General features: G+C 44.4%; 1 protein-coding gene across 1 annotated transcript in view; it reads right to left on the bottom strand.

Annotated features, from left to right (window-relative positions):
* The window catches only part of CBL (Cbl proto-oncogene), a 295,087-nt gene that overhangs the window by 219,791 nt on the left and 52,970 nt on the right, over positions 1–22,326 (bottom strand). Inside the window, exon 2 of the mRNA XM_085645920.1 lies at positions 4,267–4,514. Within this exon, the coding sequence (XP_085502046.1) occupies positions 4,267–4,514 (248 nt within the window). The remainder of the gene's footprint in view (positions 1–4,266; positions 4,515–22,326) is intronic.

The raw sequence follows: 22,326 nt of genomic DNA, 5'->3' as shown, positions 1-22,326 counted from the left end.
GGCTTTGAGGGCCAGACGGATCCCTCGAAGCTCGAGCTTATTATAGAGCTAGCTCCCTGCCAAAAATGATAGGCCCCTGAACTCCACCTGCCCAAGATGCCCCCATCGCTAACCCAGCCCACCAGCGCTTAGTCCATCACCACCAAGAACTCTGGGTAGGGGAGGAAAGAGTTGCATGCCACAGATCTGGTAAGTTTCTTCCAGCCATCATTGCAGACCCTGCTCTATCTTGGTTTGAAGGTTTAGAGTTGGAGAGGCAGGCCGGATGCTGGGCACCCTGGGATCAGCGGGGCCAATACAGAATCCATATGTGCCAACTGGGCTTTAGATTGAGGACACACAAGGCCAGGCCAGGAGACCAAGAACCCCCAGAGCCATCCTCACCAATACCCAGGACTGAAACCAAAACATTAGGGTAATATCCTGAAAGTCCAAGACTTGTTCTGAATTACACAAATAAATGGAAGCCTTTGTGTGGGGTTCATGTGGGACTTTGACTCCGTGATAGGCAAATGCAATGATGTCAGGGGTTTGAATGTTACCTAGAGGTGATCTAGAACGGACTCCAGTGGGCCTACTACTAGCACTTGATCATTGAGGTACAGGAGCTAAGTGTACTCCGGACCTCTGAAGATGTGCAGCAACCATCCCCTTCTCTTTCGTAAGCACCACAGGGGCTGAGCTAAGGCCAAAGGGATGTTAGGAAAACTGAAAATGGCTTTGCTTTAAGCACAGGTAATATCCATGGAACTACAGGACAGGTATATGGAAATGTGCCCCCCCCCCCCACCCCAAGTCCAAGGATACCATTCAGCCTCTTATGTCTACAGGAGAAATTTGAGCCAGTAGGAGAATTTTGAATTTGTTCAACAGGTGGAATTCCAGATTAGGTTTGAGGCACCATCCTCCTTAAGAACAAGGAAGTAGTGTAAACAGCACCCTAGTCCGTTCTCAGAGTCTAGTATCCTTATGATGGCACCTTAAGGAGTAAATTATTGATTTCCTGCATCAAGATTGCACACTGCTCCTTCAAAAACCTATTCTGTGTGAGAGGAGGGTGGGGAGTAAATGAAGGGAAGAGTGCAGCTCCTTGAATACTCTAAGACCGATCCGTGACAATCGCCAGCTGGGAAGGAAATGTAGGATCCCACCTCATACTGGCCAGCCATGAATAATTAAGGCTAAACTAAAGCAGCTTGGTAGCCTCTGCAGCAGGGGAGGCAGAATTGGAAGACTGCTGGACTGTACAATTCTTAGTACTGGTGCCGCTTTCACAACCTTGAAAGAGCTATTCTGGCTGCTGTACAACTGGTTCATAGGACTGGGCACTGCCTCTACACTAGCTCTCTAGAGTAACACGGAATTTCCTGAGCTACTGAGGAAAACTGCGTGGCAGGTGTCAATCCAAAGGATCATGCAGTGGCACAACCGTCTTTTAATAATTCCTGTGATTAATTTGTGCCAGTGTTTTCCTATTTCTTAACAACGGCACTTTGATAGCCTACCACATAGTGGCACTGCCCGATTATTCTTTTAAATGAGTCCATCAACAGAGACCGTAACAATTTAATACATTTAAAAAAATCCCAGCGCATGGAGGCAATTTTTACAGCTTTGGGTGACATGGAATATTTCAAACTGTCACACCTGTAGGAGTGAGAGGATTAACACCGGTACTGTTATTTGGCAGCGCTGGCAGGGGAAGTCGGTGGTGTAAGCAGCAGTGGGCCACTGAGAAATACATAGAGGCACACATTTTTTTAAACTAAATTAAGCACTGCTAGAGCGGCATCATTGTTTTCATCGAAGATCCTGAACCCATCAAATGACATATCCATAAGGAATGCTTCCATGTCAAAGAAAACCTATTTACCATCATGCAGACATGTTGTCTGTGCACCATACAGGTGTCAATAGTTCTGCCAATGCAAAAGTATGCATTTTGTTGTGTCCTGGTCATCATGTATCAAGCAAGCCAGCGGCCCTGAAGTCTCCTGGGACGGCCCGCAAGATCTCATTGATTCCTGTCTCATAAGGTTTGTGTACCTGCCGAATATGCATGTCAGGTTGGTGGATCCAATGACCAGGCTACTAGCGGATTCATTTTTTTATTTTTATGAAAAAGTTAATTCTTTCGGGTTCCCACTGCCAAGGATTGATTGGAACAGAATTTGGATTGACCTTACTTGATGAGGCCAGCACAGCCAGGTTTCCAGGGTACGGTGTTTAGTAAGATAGCTCTGATCACCAGGAGCATGTTTGTCACGGAGTCTAACATGTTTAGACCACATAGCCATTAAAGGCAACAGTGAGGCCTTCATTGAGTAGCAGTTATGGCTCTATTGAAGTATGCCCTGGCTGGAGAATCTCAGCCAGAAGCTAAGTTTTCACCTCAATGGTGGGTGACTGCAATCCAAGTGTCTCAGCTGTCCTCTGAACCACCAATACAGACGAGGGACTTTATTCTGTTGGTGGTCCATGGGCTGAGCAATGATCTGTTTCATGAGACGTATCTACCCTACTGGCACTTTACAGGTCTAGAAACAGTGCATCATCAGTCTAATGAGTGGGGAGAACTCCACCATCATTATCTGTTTAATTATGGGCTATATGTACCACCGGTAATGGGTCTGAATCAGAACTAAAAAAGAATGGAATGCAGAATCGGCTTGAATTCTGGAGACTATCAAGGGTACGAAGGAGGTGTGATTTTCATTTTGATGCCCTAGCGTCATTGTGAGATTTATAGTGATAGGATGGGATGGAGGTTGAGTTCCGCTTCATCGTCTTATGTTTAGACTTAAGAGTCTCTTACTGGAAGAATAGGAGTCTGTGAATTGAAGTGGGACCTATGCTTCAGCTAACATCTCTTCTCTCTGTTCAGCTAGGTAGATTTTCACCTCCCAGTCTCTGATCACCTTCTGGTACACAAGGGCACACGTGATGCACAACAAGCCGTGAGTGGAGCCTAAGAACCAAAAGGCATACCTTGTGCAGATCAGTGACGGACATCTGAATAGTTTTCTGTGGGAGCATGGTTCCCTAGTACATGGTCAAAGAATTTTGAAATTGGCGGGAGACTGCCAAAGTAGGACACAGAAAGCGCATAAAGAAAGGAATGGAACGCAGTGCGCAGGGATGGTACATATATGCAGCTCCACTCCAGATCCAGTTTAGCTCCTGGGGATAGTATAAAGGTGAGAAAACCATGGTCAGACGCATCCATCAGAAAAAGCAAATTAAACTCTTACATGTGGCCTGTATAAGCGGTGAGTTGAAACTGAAACCGCCCTGATACTCAGCAGCTGCCCACTGCCTCAATGTTTGCTTTCCCTTGCAAATGTTTCCAATTGAGCTATAGCACCAAACATCAGAGTGGGTAAGCTTTTTATACTAAACTAGGACGGAAGCAGGCCTGGAGGAAAGGTCGTTGTAAGAAAAAGAAAACACAGAATTTAAGGGAGACTTATTCTGTTCTAAAAGCTATTAGGTCTCAGATTCAGGAGAGAACTGTACAAACATGTTCATAATGTTAACAATCCGTTTGCCTGAATTGTAAACAAAATTCTGACCCCAAAAGCAAGAACCAAAATTTGGCTAACTTGTCAAAGGTGTTCAGCAGTCCTCATCAAAATGAGAAACGCACATCCTCTCCGTCCTTGGCCAGTCTCCCTTGAGTCAGGATTTAAATACCCATAAGGTTGTATTTCAGACTACCAAGCACACATAAATAGTGCGCTCTAAAGTTATTGTAGACAAAACATTGACCACCAGACTACTGTGAAGGTTTATGTATGTATAGTAAACATTTAAAAATCTTAAAACGACATGTACCAACATTGACGATATATATACACACACACACATACGTATACACCTCCCCCCATACACCAATAACCATACAGTTTTAGTCAATATTGTGACTACACTATTTCTAGCATGATATTTTAGAGTTAACATTCCGTTAGTATACCACTTATGGGAGAAGCAAACAGTTATTCAATGCAGCCATGTTTACCAAATGGAAGATGACCGTTATCCTTGTATTTTGGTTACAGGCAGAAGAGAATCTGACGCAGTTCAGGGCTAGGCTGTTCCCCTTACAATGGTAAGTTCACATTACTAACAGTGGAGGGAGGGTCACTTTCATGGACCTTCCTATCCTCTGTGCAGAGGCCTGTCAGGCCACTCATGAGCATCCAACAAGCATTGGCGTCAGGCTGTTGGAAGAGTTGGGTTTGGGTGTGAGAGGCACACATCTCTTACCTGGGCTGAGAGTTTTCCTCATACATCCGCTCCTTCCCATCCTTAAAGAGGCTGATTGTCTGCTTGGTTTTCTTCATCAAATTCTCCACAAATACCCGGAAGTACTCGTTCTCACCGAGCGTCTCCATCTTACCCTCATAGCGGGACAGGATAGTCCGAAGGTGCTGGTAAGTATCAGGCAGCAGATCCAGGATATAGGGGGGGCTGTTCTTCAACGCAAGTTTTGGATTCTGGCAGAGACGCACCACCTGCATCAGACAGAAAAAAGGATACTTCTAGCATTTTTAGGCAAGCAATTCACCAATTAGGTTTCAATCGATCACATCGCAACCAGTGTTCAATTTTTCTTTTCTTAAAAGTTATTGACCTTTAAGGGAGTTTAAGCACACTAACGACGACATACAAAAGATTTAAAAAACATTTTTAAAAAGTGAATTTTAAACGTCTTCTGAAATCCTCTAGTAGGCATTTGGCAACTCTGTGAAAGACCTCAAATTGGAGCACTTCCTTGAAATACCAGCTTATGGCACCTCAGATGGCAGGATCTAGGAGCTAACCAGTAAAGCAAAGATTGGGGCACCAGATATCATGAGATTTCACAAAAGGTGCATGTAGATTAGCCACGGATTGGTTCCTCGCTTCCAAATATTGAATTTTAGGAGTATTTATGTACTGCCTTCCACACCCCTTGTGAAGTCTTGAGGTTTGGCTGCGCTGTGTGGTGAAGCATTTGTGTTACAAGGGTGAGAGACGCAGCTGTGCAGACAGGTTTTGATCTTATTGTCGGTGGATTGTATCACATGAAGAAAGGGCTGTTCATGTGCATCGGGAGAAGTTACTCATGTATACCCAGGATCAAAAGAGTAAGCAACCAGTGGAGGCACGGTCAAACCGCCAAGGATTAACAGTCAAGCTAAGTGTAGCAGATGAGCAACACACTGGAGGTATAGCAAAAACCACAAAAGGAGTAATAGGCAGAGTCTACCCAAGAGTGGCATGTAAACAACCGAATGACGGTACAGTTAAACTGGGCAAAACACATTGCAGTCACATATGGTTGAAATGGGCAGGGCACCAACAAAAAGTAATGTTCAGGAGAAGGCCTTCTGGCCTAGGTCCTATCTGGCCCTGAAAGCCTCAACATGGAAGATGCCAAAGGAAAATACCCTTATCCTGTCGCCCTTTACCTGGACACCCTTCCCTTCATGGACTACCAGCCCAAGGAACAGCAACTGCCTACCCTTACCTGATTGGGTGTCCTTCGTAGATACCAATTTCCCCTTTTCGTTTAAGTCTTGCAAGGAGGTTCTATCACACCAAAAAGGGTTTATTTGCATTTGTATCCAATGTTCATTCATAGACCTTATTTAATAAGCATTATATAATACCATATCTACTAGGGGCCTCTGAAACTGGGAACATTTTGTTTTGCCTTTGGGTACTGTTAGTTACTCCAATACGGCCGCCTCAGCACCAATGAAGGCAGGAAATAAGCTCTCTGCTCTGATGCAGCAAAGGTTTGTATGCCTCAAGCCTCTCTTGCACTCCCTCCCTTCATGCCCCCTCTCTTGCATTAGAATCTCCCCTTCATTGTCCTCTCACCTGGCTCGTCTCTTCCTCCACTCTCGTACTCTACCCGTACTCCCTGCTATATTCTTTTCCTCCTCCCTTTCCTCTGTCTTTTCCCTGTTTTTTCTTTCTGCTGTATCCCGTTTTCCTCTACTTTCTCTTTCCTGTCTGCCTACCCACTCACCCCCACTTTCTAGTACGGGATTTCACCTTCACCCTCCTTTGGGCTCTTCTTGCTTCTCGCCTTTATTAGCCGAACGTCGAAGGCATAGCAATAGGCCTTTATTTACTGGTTGGAAATCCTTTGCAGATAATGGCCAGTCTCCCGGGGGGAGGGGGATCTTAGCGAGTGTGGGGTACTATTGTACTACAGTTTGAAATCTATAAAGATTAGTGGCCCACTTTATACAAAGAGAAACACTTACCTGTTTCAAAGCTGAGCTCAGTGTAGAACAGTCAGAATAGGTAAGTAATATAAGATCAGTCAGATACTAGTGACTGAGGAACAAGGATGTGAAGAAACCTGCACAGTGGCCATTAAGGTACAAAAACCAGCATTGGCAATGCCACTAGATCTGAGAATATATATGTATATACACACATATATATACATATATCTGAATATGCCCCACTAGATCGGAGTGTGTGTATACCTGAATATGCCTCTTCAGTTACTGGTACGTTTAGGTACTCAATACATCATCATGCATGCACTCACTCTGTCACCCCTCCTTGCACTCAATCATCTACTTATCAGCCACTGGCTCATTCTTGCATTCATCCACAACACACACAAATACAACACAAATATGCAAGATAAAGTTAAAGAAAAGAAGTTAAAAAGGGTCAGTCATGTGCGTACACTTAAGAGCAACCAAATTAAACGTAGCTGTGAGTGACAATTTTGAAATGGTATAGTCTATAGTGATGAACTCCTTTACTAATCTAAGAGGGCTGCCAAGCTGCTTCTAAATGTGGCGGTCATCTTGGAACAGTAATATAATGATACATTATGGACAATACCCTTCAAAATAGCTACCCAGTTAAAAAGCAGAGGGCATGCGGAGTGCAGAGCACGGCAAATGAAAAGAATGGTAAATTAGTGTCTTGGAGTGGCTTGGAGCCGGCCGGGTGCTCCAACAGAACAAGCATTTGCAATGCAACAGGTCTCGCATTTGCGAGAGTTTGAGCTGTTGGCATTGTAAATCACAATGCCTTTTATTTACGTGTTGGTTTTTAAAACATAAATGAAAGGAATTGCCATTTATAATGCCAATAGCTTAAACTCTCGCAAATGCGAGACCTATTGCATTGCAAATGCTTGTTTAGAAAGGTGATATGGTGCTGGCTGAGCTCGTAAGTGTACGAATGCTCTGAACCTCAGATTGAATATTTATGTATTGTTTATTTATTTTGCAGTTTTAGCACGAACACAACCCAAAGGTTTGAGCGCTTTACATGAGCATCAGGGACATTAAAGAAGTACACATGGATTTGTGTGTGTGTGTGTGTGGGGGGGGGGGTAGGCATGGGGGAGAATAAGTGATTTGCCCAGAATCACAGGATGTTGAGCCGAGTCGGCAAAGTCGGCAGCTCTGGCCGCTTGAGGCGTGGAGCACTTTCACTGTAAACATGTCGCCATTCCATCAGTGGCGCGCACCTCGGCATCGTCTTACACCTTTCTGGACACATATGATAAAAGAAAATGCAGTTCAACCGAATTAAACACCATTAGTATTACCTGGACGGCTCTTTGTGTTCTCGACCCGGGGCACGCTATTATCTTGGAAAAAAATGCTTGAGTTCCGGTTCTGCTGCAAAAACTGCCAAAGCCGACCGTTCCCTCTAGTACATTAAAATACCACCACTACAGCCAGTCTGTCGGAAGCATCCAACGTTTAATCTGGATGCGCGCGTGCACAGAAAGGTTAAGAGCAGAGGCACGGCCGTCCACTTAACTGAAAGATCATTCCTTGATAACTCCGGCGCACTAGCTTGTAACATAACACGTCTCTGCCGAACAATTTAAAAGCCGAGAGCGGTCTATGTCCGTTTTCCATGCAGGGAAATATAAACACCAGCTAATGAAAACGAAAGACATATGATGTAAAAAAAAATCTATCTCTGGTGTTTCAAAATAACAATTTAGGAAGCTGAATTAAAGCCCTTGAAAGGAAAATAAAACAAGAGGCGACGCTAGGACCGAAAGGCTCTGCGCATGCTCACATCGCACAAGCGCTCGCCATGACGTACTTGCTCGGCTTCTGCCAAAAGGTTTCTTGTCGTTATGGGGCCATGTGTTTGGCCCCATAAAGATAAGAAACCTTTTGCGACCAACACAAAGCAAGCGAGTCCGTCCAAATGGGACGGCTCAAAAAGCCAAGCAAAAACGTCATCGACACCTCTGTTCCAATGGCTGGCCACCGTTTAGCATAAACGGTGACGCCAGCCAATGTAACAGAGGGGCGGGGCTTAAAGCCCCTTACAGAAAATACCCTGTTAACACTAAATCTCGCCAGCGAGACTGCGCATGTGCGCAGCCTACGCCAGGCGAGACCTAAAAACCCACAAAGGACAATAATAAACTGTGATCCAAAAAAAAAGCTAAACAAAAGGGAATGGAGCACTGGCTCTAAAGAGCATTCACTCACTATAGGGTAGGTGATCAGGCACAATGCTGTCACTCAGAGGGCAATGCAGGCAATTCCTAAATTGGGCTGATACATTGTTACATATTATAGACAGTTATATTGAAAAAAAGGGTTAACAACAGACTAATGGAAGAAAAGGGCTGACTCAAAGTCCATCTCTGTGTGTATGCATGCATGTTAATGATTTTTTTATTTATTATAAGAGCCTGACAGAGTTAAAGTTCAGTTTCTGTTCTAAACTCAGAACTAATAAGTACTTTAATACACACAACTAATTGTCATGCATACAGTTACACATATGCATAAACTTATAGTAGGTAAAACAATATATAACCAACCCTGATATGTCTAATAAGGATTCTTGAGCAACAATCTTCTACACCCAGGGCTTGTAAGAAGAGGTATCAAACACCAAAGCCTAGAGGACAGGAAGCAAGAGGTTTGGCTACCTCCCTTCTCTTCAAGCAGCCAAAATGTCTCAGTCGGGGTCTCTCGGGGGTCAGCTTTAAGATCCACGTTATTTAAAATCTATACGCCTCCCCTAGCTGAATTGGTTGAGCTCTTTGGAGACAAAATAATATTCTATGCTGATGACACCCATGCTATTTTCATATTTGACAAAGGGGTGCCAGTTGAAGAGGATATAAAACCATGCCTCTCGCCGTTTTGCGTTGGGATGAGCTTCTTCCAACTGAAGTGGAATGCAAAAAAGACAGAGGTGTTCTGTGTGGGGAATACTTCTGACCTCAAGTTGGAGGTGCACTGTCCAAAGGGGGCACCTCCACCCAATAGGCATGTGGAAACAGTCCATAACCCAGGTGTGAAATGTGATAATAAATTGTCCTTCCATAATCAAATTAATTCTGTGGTTGGCAAACATTTTGGCATATTACACGAAATTCCTACTCTTTGTCTGTCCCAATATGGATTACGGTGGTCCTGCCGTTGTTTATGTCGACATTGGACTATTCCAATGCCCTATACGGAGGCCTCTTGCAATATCTGCTGAAGAAACTTCAAACTGTACAGAATTCAACTGCTAGGCTTGGTTTCAGTTTACATAGAAAGAAGCACATTTCTCCTCATCTGTGGAATTTGCACTGGCTTCCTATGCACAAGCGGGTTCTTTTTAAGACCTCTTTCCTTGTGCACAGAGCGCTTTACAACTCGGGACCAGACGGTCTTCTAGGATTTCCTTCTACAGCCCTTCGAGAAAGCTGCGCTCCTACAACAACCTCTTGCCAACGGTTCAGAGAATCGCCTTGCAAGAGTTGGCAGGCAGTCTCTCTCTCTTTTCGGGCCAGTGGGCTGGAACAAACTTCCTTTAGAACTGAGGCATACGGAGGATGAAAGACTGTTCAGGAAAATGCTGAAGACCTGGCTAGTTGTCCAGTAGACAGCTGTTTCATTCTCTTCCTTGCCCTTACTGTTCCGTTCGCGCCCTGACACACTCTTAAGTAGCTGCGCACTTTATAAATCCCCCCCTTAACATAACCTTTGCCTACTACACGAGCCTATCAAATTTCATGTAACAGAATACCAGTCCTCAGGTTAACACAGTAAGCATAATAATCCACTTTAAGACCTATTGTTGTCAGCATGCTTTTCACTATACATTAGTCAGTCCTACTGCCTTTTCATGGTTTTTGTAATAAACAGAACAGACAAGTGGTCTGACAAAACTTTTTTCAATTAACAATTCGGGTCTGTAGGCTTCATTATTGGCTTTTTAACATAGTCAACATTGGCCTACTGTGTGAAGCAAAAAGTTAATAAAAACATGGCAACATGTGTCGCCGCACAGTGAAAATGCCCTACGCATTAATTTCCTGCTCACCTTTAAAGTGCGTATTAGTGTGACTGAGCGGTAAAAAAATTCTGATAAGGTTGAATCTTTGCTCAAACATTGTTTAATGTGTTAAAGACAAAATAATGCAGTAATAACATCACAAAATGTACTGCATTAAGCTGCATGTTTTGCCTTATGACACAAAATTTAGTCAACGCTTCCTCATAATTTGGCACTCCTCGACCGCATTATTCCATTGGCTAAGTTTTTGCCGTTATGCAACAGCTAGACATACAGGCATGAAATTACAAATATGTACAAAATTAAAGCTGGCAAAACATTATGCAATACAGTCCCTCATAAGTGAGCCTAAAAGGAATACCCACAGTGTAGATCTACCATGAGGGTTTTAAATAGGGGGAACAAACACAATCTTTTGCTTGCTACAGTTCTAAGATGTAATATGACAAAATACTGGTGTACAGGCTTTTAACATCAGCAATCCAATCTTGGAAGCCTACTGGCTGTGTAACACATGCATTTCACAAAAAAGGTATGGCCTACAGCCTTTTTTAAAAAAAAAAAAAAAAACCTTCACAACAAACAGGTCAGACCTATGGCATCAGCTATGACTTTTCCCAATGAATCAAATCGGGCTGATTTGATTTTATAAAACGTAACAATTACCCGGAGGTGTCTTGGCGCTATAGGAGGGATGAAAGAGGGAATCAGATTACATTTTAGTAAAGAGACAGGTTTTTAGAAGCTTGCGGAAACTCCAGAGAGAGGGGGCAGATTTAATTGACAAAGGAAGCTTGTTCCAATTTTGGGTCGTGCAGACCAGAAAACGCCTGCCTTCCCAATAAGAAGAGCTATAGGGGGGCACTACCAAATTCATCGCTGAACTAGACCCCAGGGTCCTCCAGTTGGGCACATACCTGTTGAGCTTTCCCCTTAGGAAGGCTGGCCCTTGACCCTGAAGTGCTATATTGGTTATACAAAGCGCTTTAAAGAGGATTCTTTGCTGAACAGGCAGCTAATGCAGTCTTACAACTGGGCTCTTGGAATTTTCACCAGGAGTCTAGCTACTGCGTTTTGTAGAATTTGTAATTTTTTTCAGTTGAATCTTCGATAGGTTAACATAGAGCCGTTGCAATGTTCAATCCTGGAGATTACAAGGCAGAGGATCACAGTGGACAATAAATTAGAATTAAGAAACTGAGCTATTTTCCTGATCATGCGCAGCAGAGATTACCTTATTAACCTGTTCCTTGTAGGTAAGTTTTTAGATTTTTCACCCTGTTCACAGGTACCAGGTGAAAACCCATTTCCTCCGGCCACCAGGAGGGATTCCAATGGGAAGTGTTATTACCAAAAAGAATAACCTCAGTTTTTGTGGAATTCAGCTTGAGGCAGTTCACATCCATCCGACCTCTTGCATTCATGCCCAGAATGATTCACTCATGTCCAGACCCCTTCTGGAAAGACACAACAATCTGGGTATTGTCTACGTATGAAACGGTGGAAAACCCAAATGACTTCACCAAAGCAGCCAACAGTGCAACATAGATGTTAATAAGAGTTTGACTCTTTGCAGAGCCCTGATGTGCACCACAGGGCAGAGAAAAGGATTTCGAGTTGAAGTCACCCAAAGCTACTGTCTGGGTTTGCTCAGCCAAAAAAGATCTGAAGAGGGCAAGGGCAAGGGCAACCCCATCTACACCCAAATCCACCAGCCGGTGAATCAGTAGGTCATGATGGACAGTAACAAAAGCTGCTGTCAAATCGATAGGGATGAGGGCAGCACTGCCCCCCAATGTCAACTGAAAGCCCTGATCATTTCAGTGGCTACAATCAGAGCCGATTCCGTAGAGTGCCCACTGCGGAAACCAAATTGAGAGTCATCCAGCAATCAGTTACCGTTCAGGACAGCCGATAATTGGAGATACATTTTTTTCTCTAAAATCTTTTAAGGGAAAGACAGTCTGGATATTGGTCTAAAGCTGACGGAGTCAAGGGAACTCAAGTTGGCTTTCTTCAACAGAGGAAGAAGAGACAGTTTTCCACATTTTTGGAAAGACACCCGTCTTAAGTATTGTGTTAAAGAGGGCCGTCAGTTGGGCAGCAACCAGGTCCGGAATGAGAGAGGAGTTTGGATAACGACTACTAATTGACTTCCATAATAATAATAGGACATTATTGTACCCAGAAGGAAGTGTTGCAGTGATCGAGGTGAACTTGTTAAAGAGGACTGCCACTTTATTCAGAAAAAAGATGCCAGGGAGTCACAGAAATCCTGGTTAATATGTTCCAAATTCATAGCCGCTGGTGAGGAGAGTTTGGAGACCACTTGTAAGAGCCTTAGAAGAGCAGCTGGCTGCTTCTATAGAATTAAGGAAGTACTTTGATTTTTCCTTCAAGATAAGCTTTTTATATCTGCCAGCAGCAATTTATATTTTTCTTTTTCGTTATCGTAATTTTCCCTCCATATCCGTTCTGGTTTCCTACAGGATTTCTTGGCAGCGCGGAGCGTTTTCCTGAACCACGGGGAAGTGGGTTTGCTCCTCCTAGAAAGTGACTGTTTGACAGAAGTCAGCCCTTTAATTGCTCCAGCTAGCCAGAAAGCATAGTTGGAAACCATTTCATCAGGAGAGCCAGAATTTAAGGGTGGAGAATTACCAAGTACCGATTCGAGAGCCTGGGCATAGACCTTTTTCCAAGCCTGTGAATAAATTTGCTTCCTAGGAACTTTCTAAGGGGCATTATTATGATGAACAAGGATTTCCCAGCTAACTGCACTGTGGTCAGACATGGCAAAGTTAATGAAGAGATTATAATTAGGAAAGATCCCATCTAAGGTGTGGCTGCACGGAGGGTAGGCCCAGCCACACGTTGCTCTAAGCCAAATCCAGACATTAACTCGAGGAGAGCAGCCGTATCATGATCATTGCAATTCTTTACATGAAAACTGAAATCCCCCAACAGAGTGAAATCAGTTGTAGAGAGAGGATTCTAGGGACTGCCCAATTACATCAAGAAAGTGGGGTTTTTGGCCTGGTGGTCAATACAGTAAGAGACTTAAGTAACTGAGATTTGGAAAGATCAAATTTAAAAGTCAAACCTTCAAACTCAGTGTTATGAATTGGAGAAAAGTTGGCCGAGTAGATACCCCGATAAATAATAGCAAGTCCACCACCTTTCCTGTACGCCCCCCACCCCCGGACGGGCACAGACTGGCTTGCCTTCGGCGCGCCCGAGCCATCATCTGTTTATGTAAAGGAGCTGGCGCCACTAGAGAGTTAACCTCCTTCCCTCCGAATACCTGGAAGTGAGGGAGTCAGCAGGAGGCTCTCTCCATGCAAACGGTAACGCAGCGGTGGACCGGAGAACGTAACCCCTTCTAAAGATCAAACCCTTCAAAAACTCAATGCCACTTTCCCGCCCGCAATTTTTAAGACCAGTCCAAATACAAATACGGTAAAAGCAAAATAAAGCAAAAAGTAAAAACGCATTGTGAGATCAAGCCCCACTGTGGTGACGGCAAGCCAGTCAAAGGCCTTATAGCTTTAGTCATTGGTGTGTCAAAATAACTGTACTACTGTATTAAACATAGGTTTTCCACTGGGCAACAGTCATAAAATTACAGAGGGCAAAACAATATACCAGACTGCATAAGCAGGCCTAACAAAAGGGTAGAACGGTGCAAATCCAACCTCAGCTATAGTCAGAGAGAGTGACCTACACCAAAACACTTGCCTGTTATGGGAGCCAGTAAGACTGAGTAACTAAATACCTGTCTCAAAGTTTTAACAAAGTTTTTTCACTGCAAGTCCGACCTATTGCCCATGTTGTAATTTTTCATCAGGAACAATTCTGTGGTATGACATGACAACGTTTCCCAATGAAGCATCAGGTCTATAGACTCTCTCATTAGTTGGTTATGGTGAAAAAACCAAAGGATAGCGAATTGAAGGTGAGATTCCCCACAAGACAACCATTGGCATAGTGCCCGAAATTACAAATATGCGCAAAACTACAAATAACAAAACCTAAATGAGGCTAACAAAGCTTCTCGCACTGCAAATCTTCTACTCCAAGGGTTTTTCAGAATCTAACCAACACTTAAATCCAGGCCTACTTACAGTAATCCGTGTGATTCCATGCAACAAATCTGCATACAGGTTTCACCACAGTGTAATGACAATTCAGTTACAAGCCTAGTGACTTGAACATGTTTTCCACAATAAATAAGTTAAACTAACTGCCCAGTCATAACTTTTCACAAACAGAATAGACCTATGCCATCTGACAAACAGCATAACAATTCAGGCCTACTGTTTTGAACACAGACTTTCCCACAACGCAACCATTTGTATACAGTGATAACTTCACAGTTGTACAAAACTACAATTGGCTAAACAATATACAACCACTCTTAAGTAGGCATACCAAGGATTCTGGGAGAGCAAGTCTTCAATCAAAAGGGTTTATCAGAGAGGATAAACACCACCACAATTCTTGCCTAGCATGGTCATTTGTGAGAGTTTAACCTAATACCAGTATACAGGCTTTACCACAGAGTAATAACAGGCACGCTGACTTTAACAAATGTTTTTCACAATAAATAAGTCAGGCCTGCCTGTGTCATAACTTCATTAAAAAAAAACAAGAGGATCAAATCTATGCCATCTGAAAAATGCAATCATTGGCTGTTCACCATAACCAATTCAAGCCTACTCCATTGAGCATAAGCATTCCAAAAAGGCATAAAGTGTAATATAAGCACTCTTTTGCAGCAGAAGCCTACAACTTCTGCCCAATCAAATGCTGTAGTTAAGTTTCAACATGTAGGAGGAGCCAAGCCTCTTTCCAGTACTGTTTGGTAAATATTTTATTTCTGTTGATCACAGATGGCCTCATGACAGCACACTTTCGAGCAAGACCTAAAACTAACAAGTACTGCTGAAGATATAATGCTTAAGGCTGCAAAATATGTAGGCATTTGGCAAAATGAAGATTTTCTTTAATGTATTTAGATGGAAAAGAATATCTTAAAATCGCCCCAGGTAGAGTTGAAAGTCCCTTGGTGTAGAGTCCATGTAACAACCTGCTATTATCATAATGTTCTGGTTTACCCGCTATAATTTCTGCTGCAAGGCATGAGCAACACATCTTTTAATCAGTGCACTTCCTGAATATGGTGAATTGCCCACCTAGGGAGTGTCAGACTCTGCTGATTATTGGGGTGCATCAAAAGAGGTACCAATTTTAACATGGGTGACTACTGGCTCTATGGCCAGGTCAGGAAATTGGCCTGGTATCAGGTGATTTCAGTAGTGGGTGGCTACAGACCTTACTTGACCCTCTGTTAGGATGCTCTGCAACGAAAATACAAAAATAAGCTTTGGAAAAGCCAACAGTTCTGTCCTTGGCAAGCAGTCAACTTTTTGCTGTGCACATGTGAATAGGAAAAATGCTGTAACTCACAGTGTAAGACAGCCAGTGATTGAAGTGGGACTGGCCTACTGCCCTGTGTTGCACGATATTGTGGGTGGAAGCAAAATGAGACTGATACTTGAATAGACCAATGGATGAAGAGGGAGGACTCAAAATGTCATATGTATGCATCTATGTATGTATGTGTGTAGAAAATCCAAATTTTCTTCATGGTCACCCCAGATTATTCATCTTTTTCTGGACCCTATTTTTGCTAGACTTACAACTGTATGTTGTTCCCTGCAAAACAGAAGCAAAGCGTGTGTACTCCCCTTTAACCCCTTCGCCGCGGCGGGAATTCCGCCGCGGCGCTGGGGGGTGCGGGGGGGCAGCGCGGTGGCGCTGTGCTCATGACAGAGCCGCTCCGTCATGAGCCACGGTTGAGCTGTGCTCATGACGGAACGGTTCCGTCATGACTCCGCCCAGTTGCGTTGTCCCCCGGCACAGGCGGGGAAACAGCGCCGCGTGGGCGGAGCGGCCGCCAACGGTCGTGGCATGACGGAACCGTTCCGTCATGAGCACACGGCAACCGTGGCTCATGACGGAGCGGTTCCGTCATGAGCGGGGAAGGGGTTAAACATGGTTAAATTGGCTAACCTAGAAGTCCAGGTACACGGTGTTGAAAAGCACCCAGGGCCTGGAAGTTAAATGCCACCTGTGGACTGCAGCAACTATTATGAAACCCATAGGGCGGTCATTTAAAACATGGTTCAGACCTACCATATATACCCCGATTACTGCAGTTAAAACCTCTCGGTCAACCTGTCAAAATAACTCTTTGACAGGCAGAAAAGCCTACCTTCAAATAACAGGTCTACCAAGTTCACCTGGTTTCCTACATAATAGGATGCCTGGTATTTAACAATGGAACATGTTGAAATTAAAGTTGGTATGTTCCTCCAGTGACTAGCCTCCAAAAGTTAGTCTTTTCATTTGCAGAGCTGTAGCTGGATCCTAGAGCATGGCAAAGTACAGACTATAAATTTTAATCTAACGTTTGACCGCAACAGAGTACACTTCTCATTCAAAGATTCGTTTTCATACTTATTAGAAGCACAGTTCATTGGCAGGGTCAGGTTTGTAATAAATATTTAGGAAAAATAACTTTTATAAAGTTACCTTATCCGTGCCTGAAGCTCCGTGCCAGAGGCTAATCTGCATTAGCCTGCCAGCAGCTGCTCAGCCTATACTTTTTTTAATGAAGTGTTAAAACTGCTGCTAGATCAGGGACAACAGCCTAGGTGTGGGCGAGGTGTTTTACTTCCCCTTGCAGGATATCCAGTTAGGGTGGGCCCAGGGACTTTACTAAATTGCAAAGGGCCTGTTCTTTCAGAGAGAAATGTAAGGTGAGACCTCGAAAAGGAAACCACCCCAATCAGGCAGGCTCTATGCCATGGGAGGAAAATTACCTTCAGAACCAGATAGGACTGACCACAGAGGAGGGGACTGGTCGCTTTACTGACCACACCTCTGGGTGGGCACAAAAGCCCTGCACAAGGTTTCTCCCATCTCAGATTTTGGGAGGATGGCTATTGTGGGATTGTTTGCGTAGGATGAATAGGAACCCTGGAAAAAATGGGCAGTGTTGCCACTAGTAACTTTTCCCCCACTGGTTAGGGAAGGAGTCAGGATTAGTCAACAGCCCCACCTTTCCCAAACCAGACCCACTAGATTGTGCCAACTAAAGGTGACACACAAAGGCACCTTCCTCAGGACACTTTCTGGACCTGTGGAAGATCAGAAGCAGACTAGACCTGCTGTCTGTGACCGGTGAGGAGCCCTGAAGTATTGGATCTACTCCTTCTCCAAGGGTCACTTTGCTTACCTACTGTGTGGCTTCATGGAAACAACAAGTTTCAAAAGGCATTTTCCTTGGAGTAAATAGTTGACTAGTATACTGCAAATGAACCTGGACTTGACTTTTCTGGCGGCATCTGCTGCAAAGATTCCTGGTCCTTAAGTGCTTGCCAAAGGTCCTGGGAGCATTAAAAGTGATCCAGATGAGTTTCTCCAGAAACACTGAAAAGTTGGGACTTGAGAAACAAAATCTGAAAGGAAAAAAATCTTTGACCAGGATGAATCTGGCTAGTGTATCCGACCCATGCTCCACTGCAATCAGCCTGAAATCATGCCAGGCTATACAATTGTATTGGCAAATAGCAATTTAGGGCGCTATTCTTACTTTATATCTTTTGAAAACTAACATCTGCGGTACCCCTTATTGGATTTTTGTCGTTTTGGTGGTGACTTATTAAATGTTACTCTTTTTCTAATTAAGTTTAGGATTTTTATTGTTTGGTGTTTTGAATTTTTTACAGTGTTAGGGCAATGTGTAAAGAATGTGTGTAGTACTAAGTTAAGCAAAAACTACCAGGGGCTTGAGTTTAGGTAAATTTAGTGACTTTGGGGGATCTCGCTTGACAAATTAATGCTACTATTCCTTGAGGTGGGTAAATACTCACCTCAAATAATAATCCACTTTCTAACAATGCACTTTTATCAATTTCTAGGGTGGGTGGGGGATACGGAGTTGGCGGTCAGAGCAATACACTGGCAAAAACTCCTGTGCTGTCTCTAAGCCAAACCTCGAAAATGAACTTGTTGATTTCTGGTTCGGGCTGCTATGACTCTTATGTAAACAAAACCCTTCATCACCTAGAAAAATCTGAGAAAGCAAACAGTCACTTAGGGTACCAAGACTTAATAATCAGAGGAATTAACTTCACTCGCACTTCACCCTATCACCAATCATCACTCTGCTAACAGTCTTGGAAAACACCACAGCCAGACTGGTTCTAAAAGAAATAAGATATGTATTCAACCTACCACCCACATTAGAATTTCTTCACAACCAACATATCTTCCTAGCAAGAAGGTGAATTTAATATCTTATTGACGCCCTACGTACCTGACTGACAAGCTTCCTCTCCTGTAACTGCTAGTTGACTTAAAACACTCTTAACTGACAACCCTCTTTCTTTTCCCTCACTGTTGAGAACTTTATGATGAAATACACACGTTTTCTTTATGGGAAGAAAGCAACCGATGATAATTAGGTAAGCTAGTGATTATCAACCAGCAAGCCCCCCTTGGTGTTACTACCGTGAGGTGCTTTTTTCTCTCTCACAATTTTTTCACGCACCTCATTGGAATTTTCTGTTTTTTTGTATGTATTGACATGTTTTATTAAAACTTGACTATATAGACACTTGGACTAGTGGTAGCAAGCCTTTCCTTAGAGGGAGTCTTTGAAAAGTACTATAGACCCCTTTAGTGTCTTAAATTTGAAGGGGTGTTTTTTTTCAATACCAGTCAGGCCTGTTTTGTTGAGATAAAGGTAGCACACACCACAGCTGCGCAGAGATGTGAAAGGAAGCACGCACCGCGGTGATGAAAAAACGCGAATGTTAAAAGGTGCGGTCCATTTTGACGCTGTGTACTGTGCAATTAGGGGAAAGAAGCATGCACCACAGCTGTGTACTGTGCAGAGATGTCAAAGGTAGCAGGCAACACAGCTGCGCAGAGTTGTGAAAGGAAGCACGCACCACAGCTGCGCAGAGGCATTATTTAGCAGCCGGTGCCAGCAAGCACGCACAAAAAGCAAGTGCTAATTATGAAGTGCCCATGTGTGCACCGGAAGACACCGGTTCAAATTAAGCCCCCAGCAAGGGGCTGCGTTACGCCCCTGGATCGAGCTAGCACCAAAAGTAATCTGGGGAAAGGAAACGCGCACCACAGCTGTGCACTATGCAGAGATGTCAAAGGTAGCACGCATCACAGCTGTGCACAGGTGTAAAAGGAAGCACGCACCACGGTGATGAAAAAATGCTAATGTTAAAAGGTGCAGTTAATTTTTAAGATGGTACTGAAAAAGAGGCCACTATAGAGGCCAACTGCAGAGTACAGCATGTCTTGACAATAACATACTAATACAAAGATAACGGTGCAGGAAGAGAGTGCTGACAGATGAAATGCAAGTGCTGGAAAAAGCACGGGCACTCTTGTGGCTGTGGGGTCTGTCCCTTGGCCAGGGTGGAGGGGACGCGCCTTGTTAGTATCTTAGTCATGAATGTGAGTGCAGGAAAAGAAGCGCGCACTCTTGTGGCGGTGGGGTCTGTCCCTTGGCCGGGGTGGAGGGGACGCGCCTTGTGAGGAAAGCCACATGGTCTTGAAATGAAACCTGATTCACAACAGATGGAAAGCTGCATGCCGCTGCTCGCTCCCGACAGCTAAACGCTGTGGGAATAAACATTTTCAGAAAAGGTGGGACATGCACCCGCCTTTGGCCAATTGCATGCTTTCATTTTTGAAAGCCATACGCAAAGGCCAATAGCATGTGTGGAAAATCCAACACCACACGCACAAATTTGCAGAAAGTCTGTAGTGATTCCAAGAGGCCTTCTCCTAGAGCAACGCAGGAGTGCTGCGCTAGGCTCGACCTAAAGACTAAATGGAATCAATGTTGGTCTCCATTAACCCCTTCTGTGCTCCCATCGGGCAACGGCCGTTGCGAGCACTACCTGGCTAGTGCTGCGCACGTCTGTTGGCCGACGCGCCCCGCCCACTTTTTCAAACCGCCGCACCGCGGTGGAATTTGCGCCGTGGTTAAGCGGTTAACCCATTCAGAAATGCGTGGTTAGGCAGGCCCTGCAACTTAGGACTCAGGCTAGTGATTGACAGATCACAGGTGGGGTGGCACGTAATCAGCAGGACAAACGCGCTAACAGGAAAAACCCAGATTAGTCCCACAGATAGGCAGAGACACCACAATGGTCAGGGGAGACTGACCCCAATAAAATGCACATGGCCACAGAATTAGATGCCACATGAAGTTAGGAACACTCAGCCAATCAGGATACAGCACACACAGTGATCATGCACTTCCCACGCCGGACATCTCGACACGTTAGTCACTGGCCCCGAATGGGTCTGCGCATGGTCGCGACCCACCTGCATTTGTCATCAGGTGGGAGAAATTTATGGCTCCATGACTAGGCCTACATTCTTCTCCCTAAACAGGATCTGGGAATTGTTTTATGACGCTTCAAGAAATGTATAAAGACGCTCAAAACAACTGTACTTTGAGACAGTCGTTAGACCCAGACTCTGTACCTGTGCCATTGTGTTGGATTAAGCCAACTGCTCAGGTCTGTTTTTTCAAGGTAAATTCATATTCGAGCAACAGCCTTGACCGTCCATTTTCCAGAAACCAAGGGTCACAAACAGATCTATTGAAATTGTTTTGAAGAGCCCTTGGAAAAGCCACTAAAACAAAGTAGTCTTTTCAGTTTAACAGACAAGCATCACCGCTGCTGTACACACCCTGCAAGTTGCATAGACTTCTCTGGGTAACGGAACAGTAAGCGGTTTAAAATGCAGCACGTTTGCTGAACTTTAGCAGTCTGCCTCATCGGAGAACTCAGAGCAGCATGGCAGCGCCAGGCACTGTCTCCCTGTCAATAGCGCTCAGCCACTTCTGATATGATCGCACACTCCAGAGGTTCAGAAAACTGATCAGGAGTCAAATCTTGCTGTAGTACGAAAATATCTTACAGCCGCGTATGGCTTCCCGTGCATTTGCCCGCATCAGGACGAAGCGTGTATCAAAGTGTCAACATGGCCCTGGGTTATGTACCCCATCCAACTAAGGCAGCAGTGTTGTGGTTAAGGTAAAGCCGTGTAAAGAACACATCTTTAAGTGGAAATATATCAGGTATCAAAAGAAAGGAAGGACACTGTTGTAATGAAACAAGGATCCAGTTCCAGGGTAAACTTAAGGAAGTATTTATTCATGTAGATGGTTCCAGATAAAAGGTACAGATAGCCCCACCAGGAGCAGCCATCCTGCTGCTTAGCCCATTCTCCAACTGTCAGCCTCACTCATCCAACATTACGCAGCATCATCCACACCAACATTCCACCCCACACTCACAATGGCTGAGCAGCAGGTACAACACTTTTCCCTTCCTCATAGTGAACAAAAACACAATGCAATGGGCCAAGAAAAAAGCACATATTGGTAAAAATGACATGCACCGAAATCTGAAAGGATCCATTGCAACAACCTGAAGATGGTTAAGGGCAAACCAGATAGGATAACAAGCATTGGCATAGCCAATAGGTCTCGCCTTTGGGACCTTGTAAGTGTTTGCCCACTCACCAAATCCAGAAGTGCACAATGCACAATCCCCTGTGCGGGCCTAGGAGGCTGATCTCACCTCCCAAGGAGGGGAGACTGGGAGGATTGCCGCAGAACCGGGGGGGTAGAAGGGGACAGCATGAGTGAAGAGGAAAGATGGTGAAGAGAGAAAAAAGTAATGAGGAAGTTACTATGAGACTAGCAGAGAGGGGAGGGGGGCAGTGAGAGAGGAAGCACAGCATGGGGGCGAGAGTGGAGAACGCTCACAGGTGAGTTGGTTGAGGGAATAGGAGTGGGGGAAGTGACGTGGCAGGAGGGAGACAGGGCAGAAAGAAGGAAAGAAGGAAATTAGACCTTAGAATACAGAAGGAGACATGGGGGAAGATGAAAGGCGCAGAAGGGGGATAGCGTGGGGA

The sequence above is a fragment of the Triturus cristatus genome, chromosome 3_1 (assembly GCF_964204655.1).
Source record: "Triturus cristatus chromosome 3_1, aTriCri1.1, whole genome shotgun sequence".
NCBI lineage: Eukaryota > Metazoa > Chordata > Amphibia > Caudata > Salamandridae > Triturus > Triturus cristatus.
Note: the sequence above shows the minus strand (reverse complement) of the source record. Positions and strands in the feature narration are given on the sequence as shown.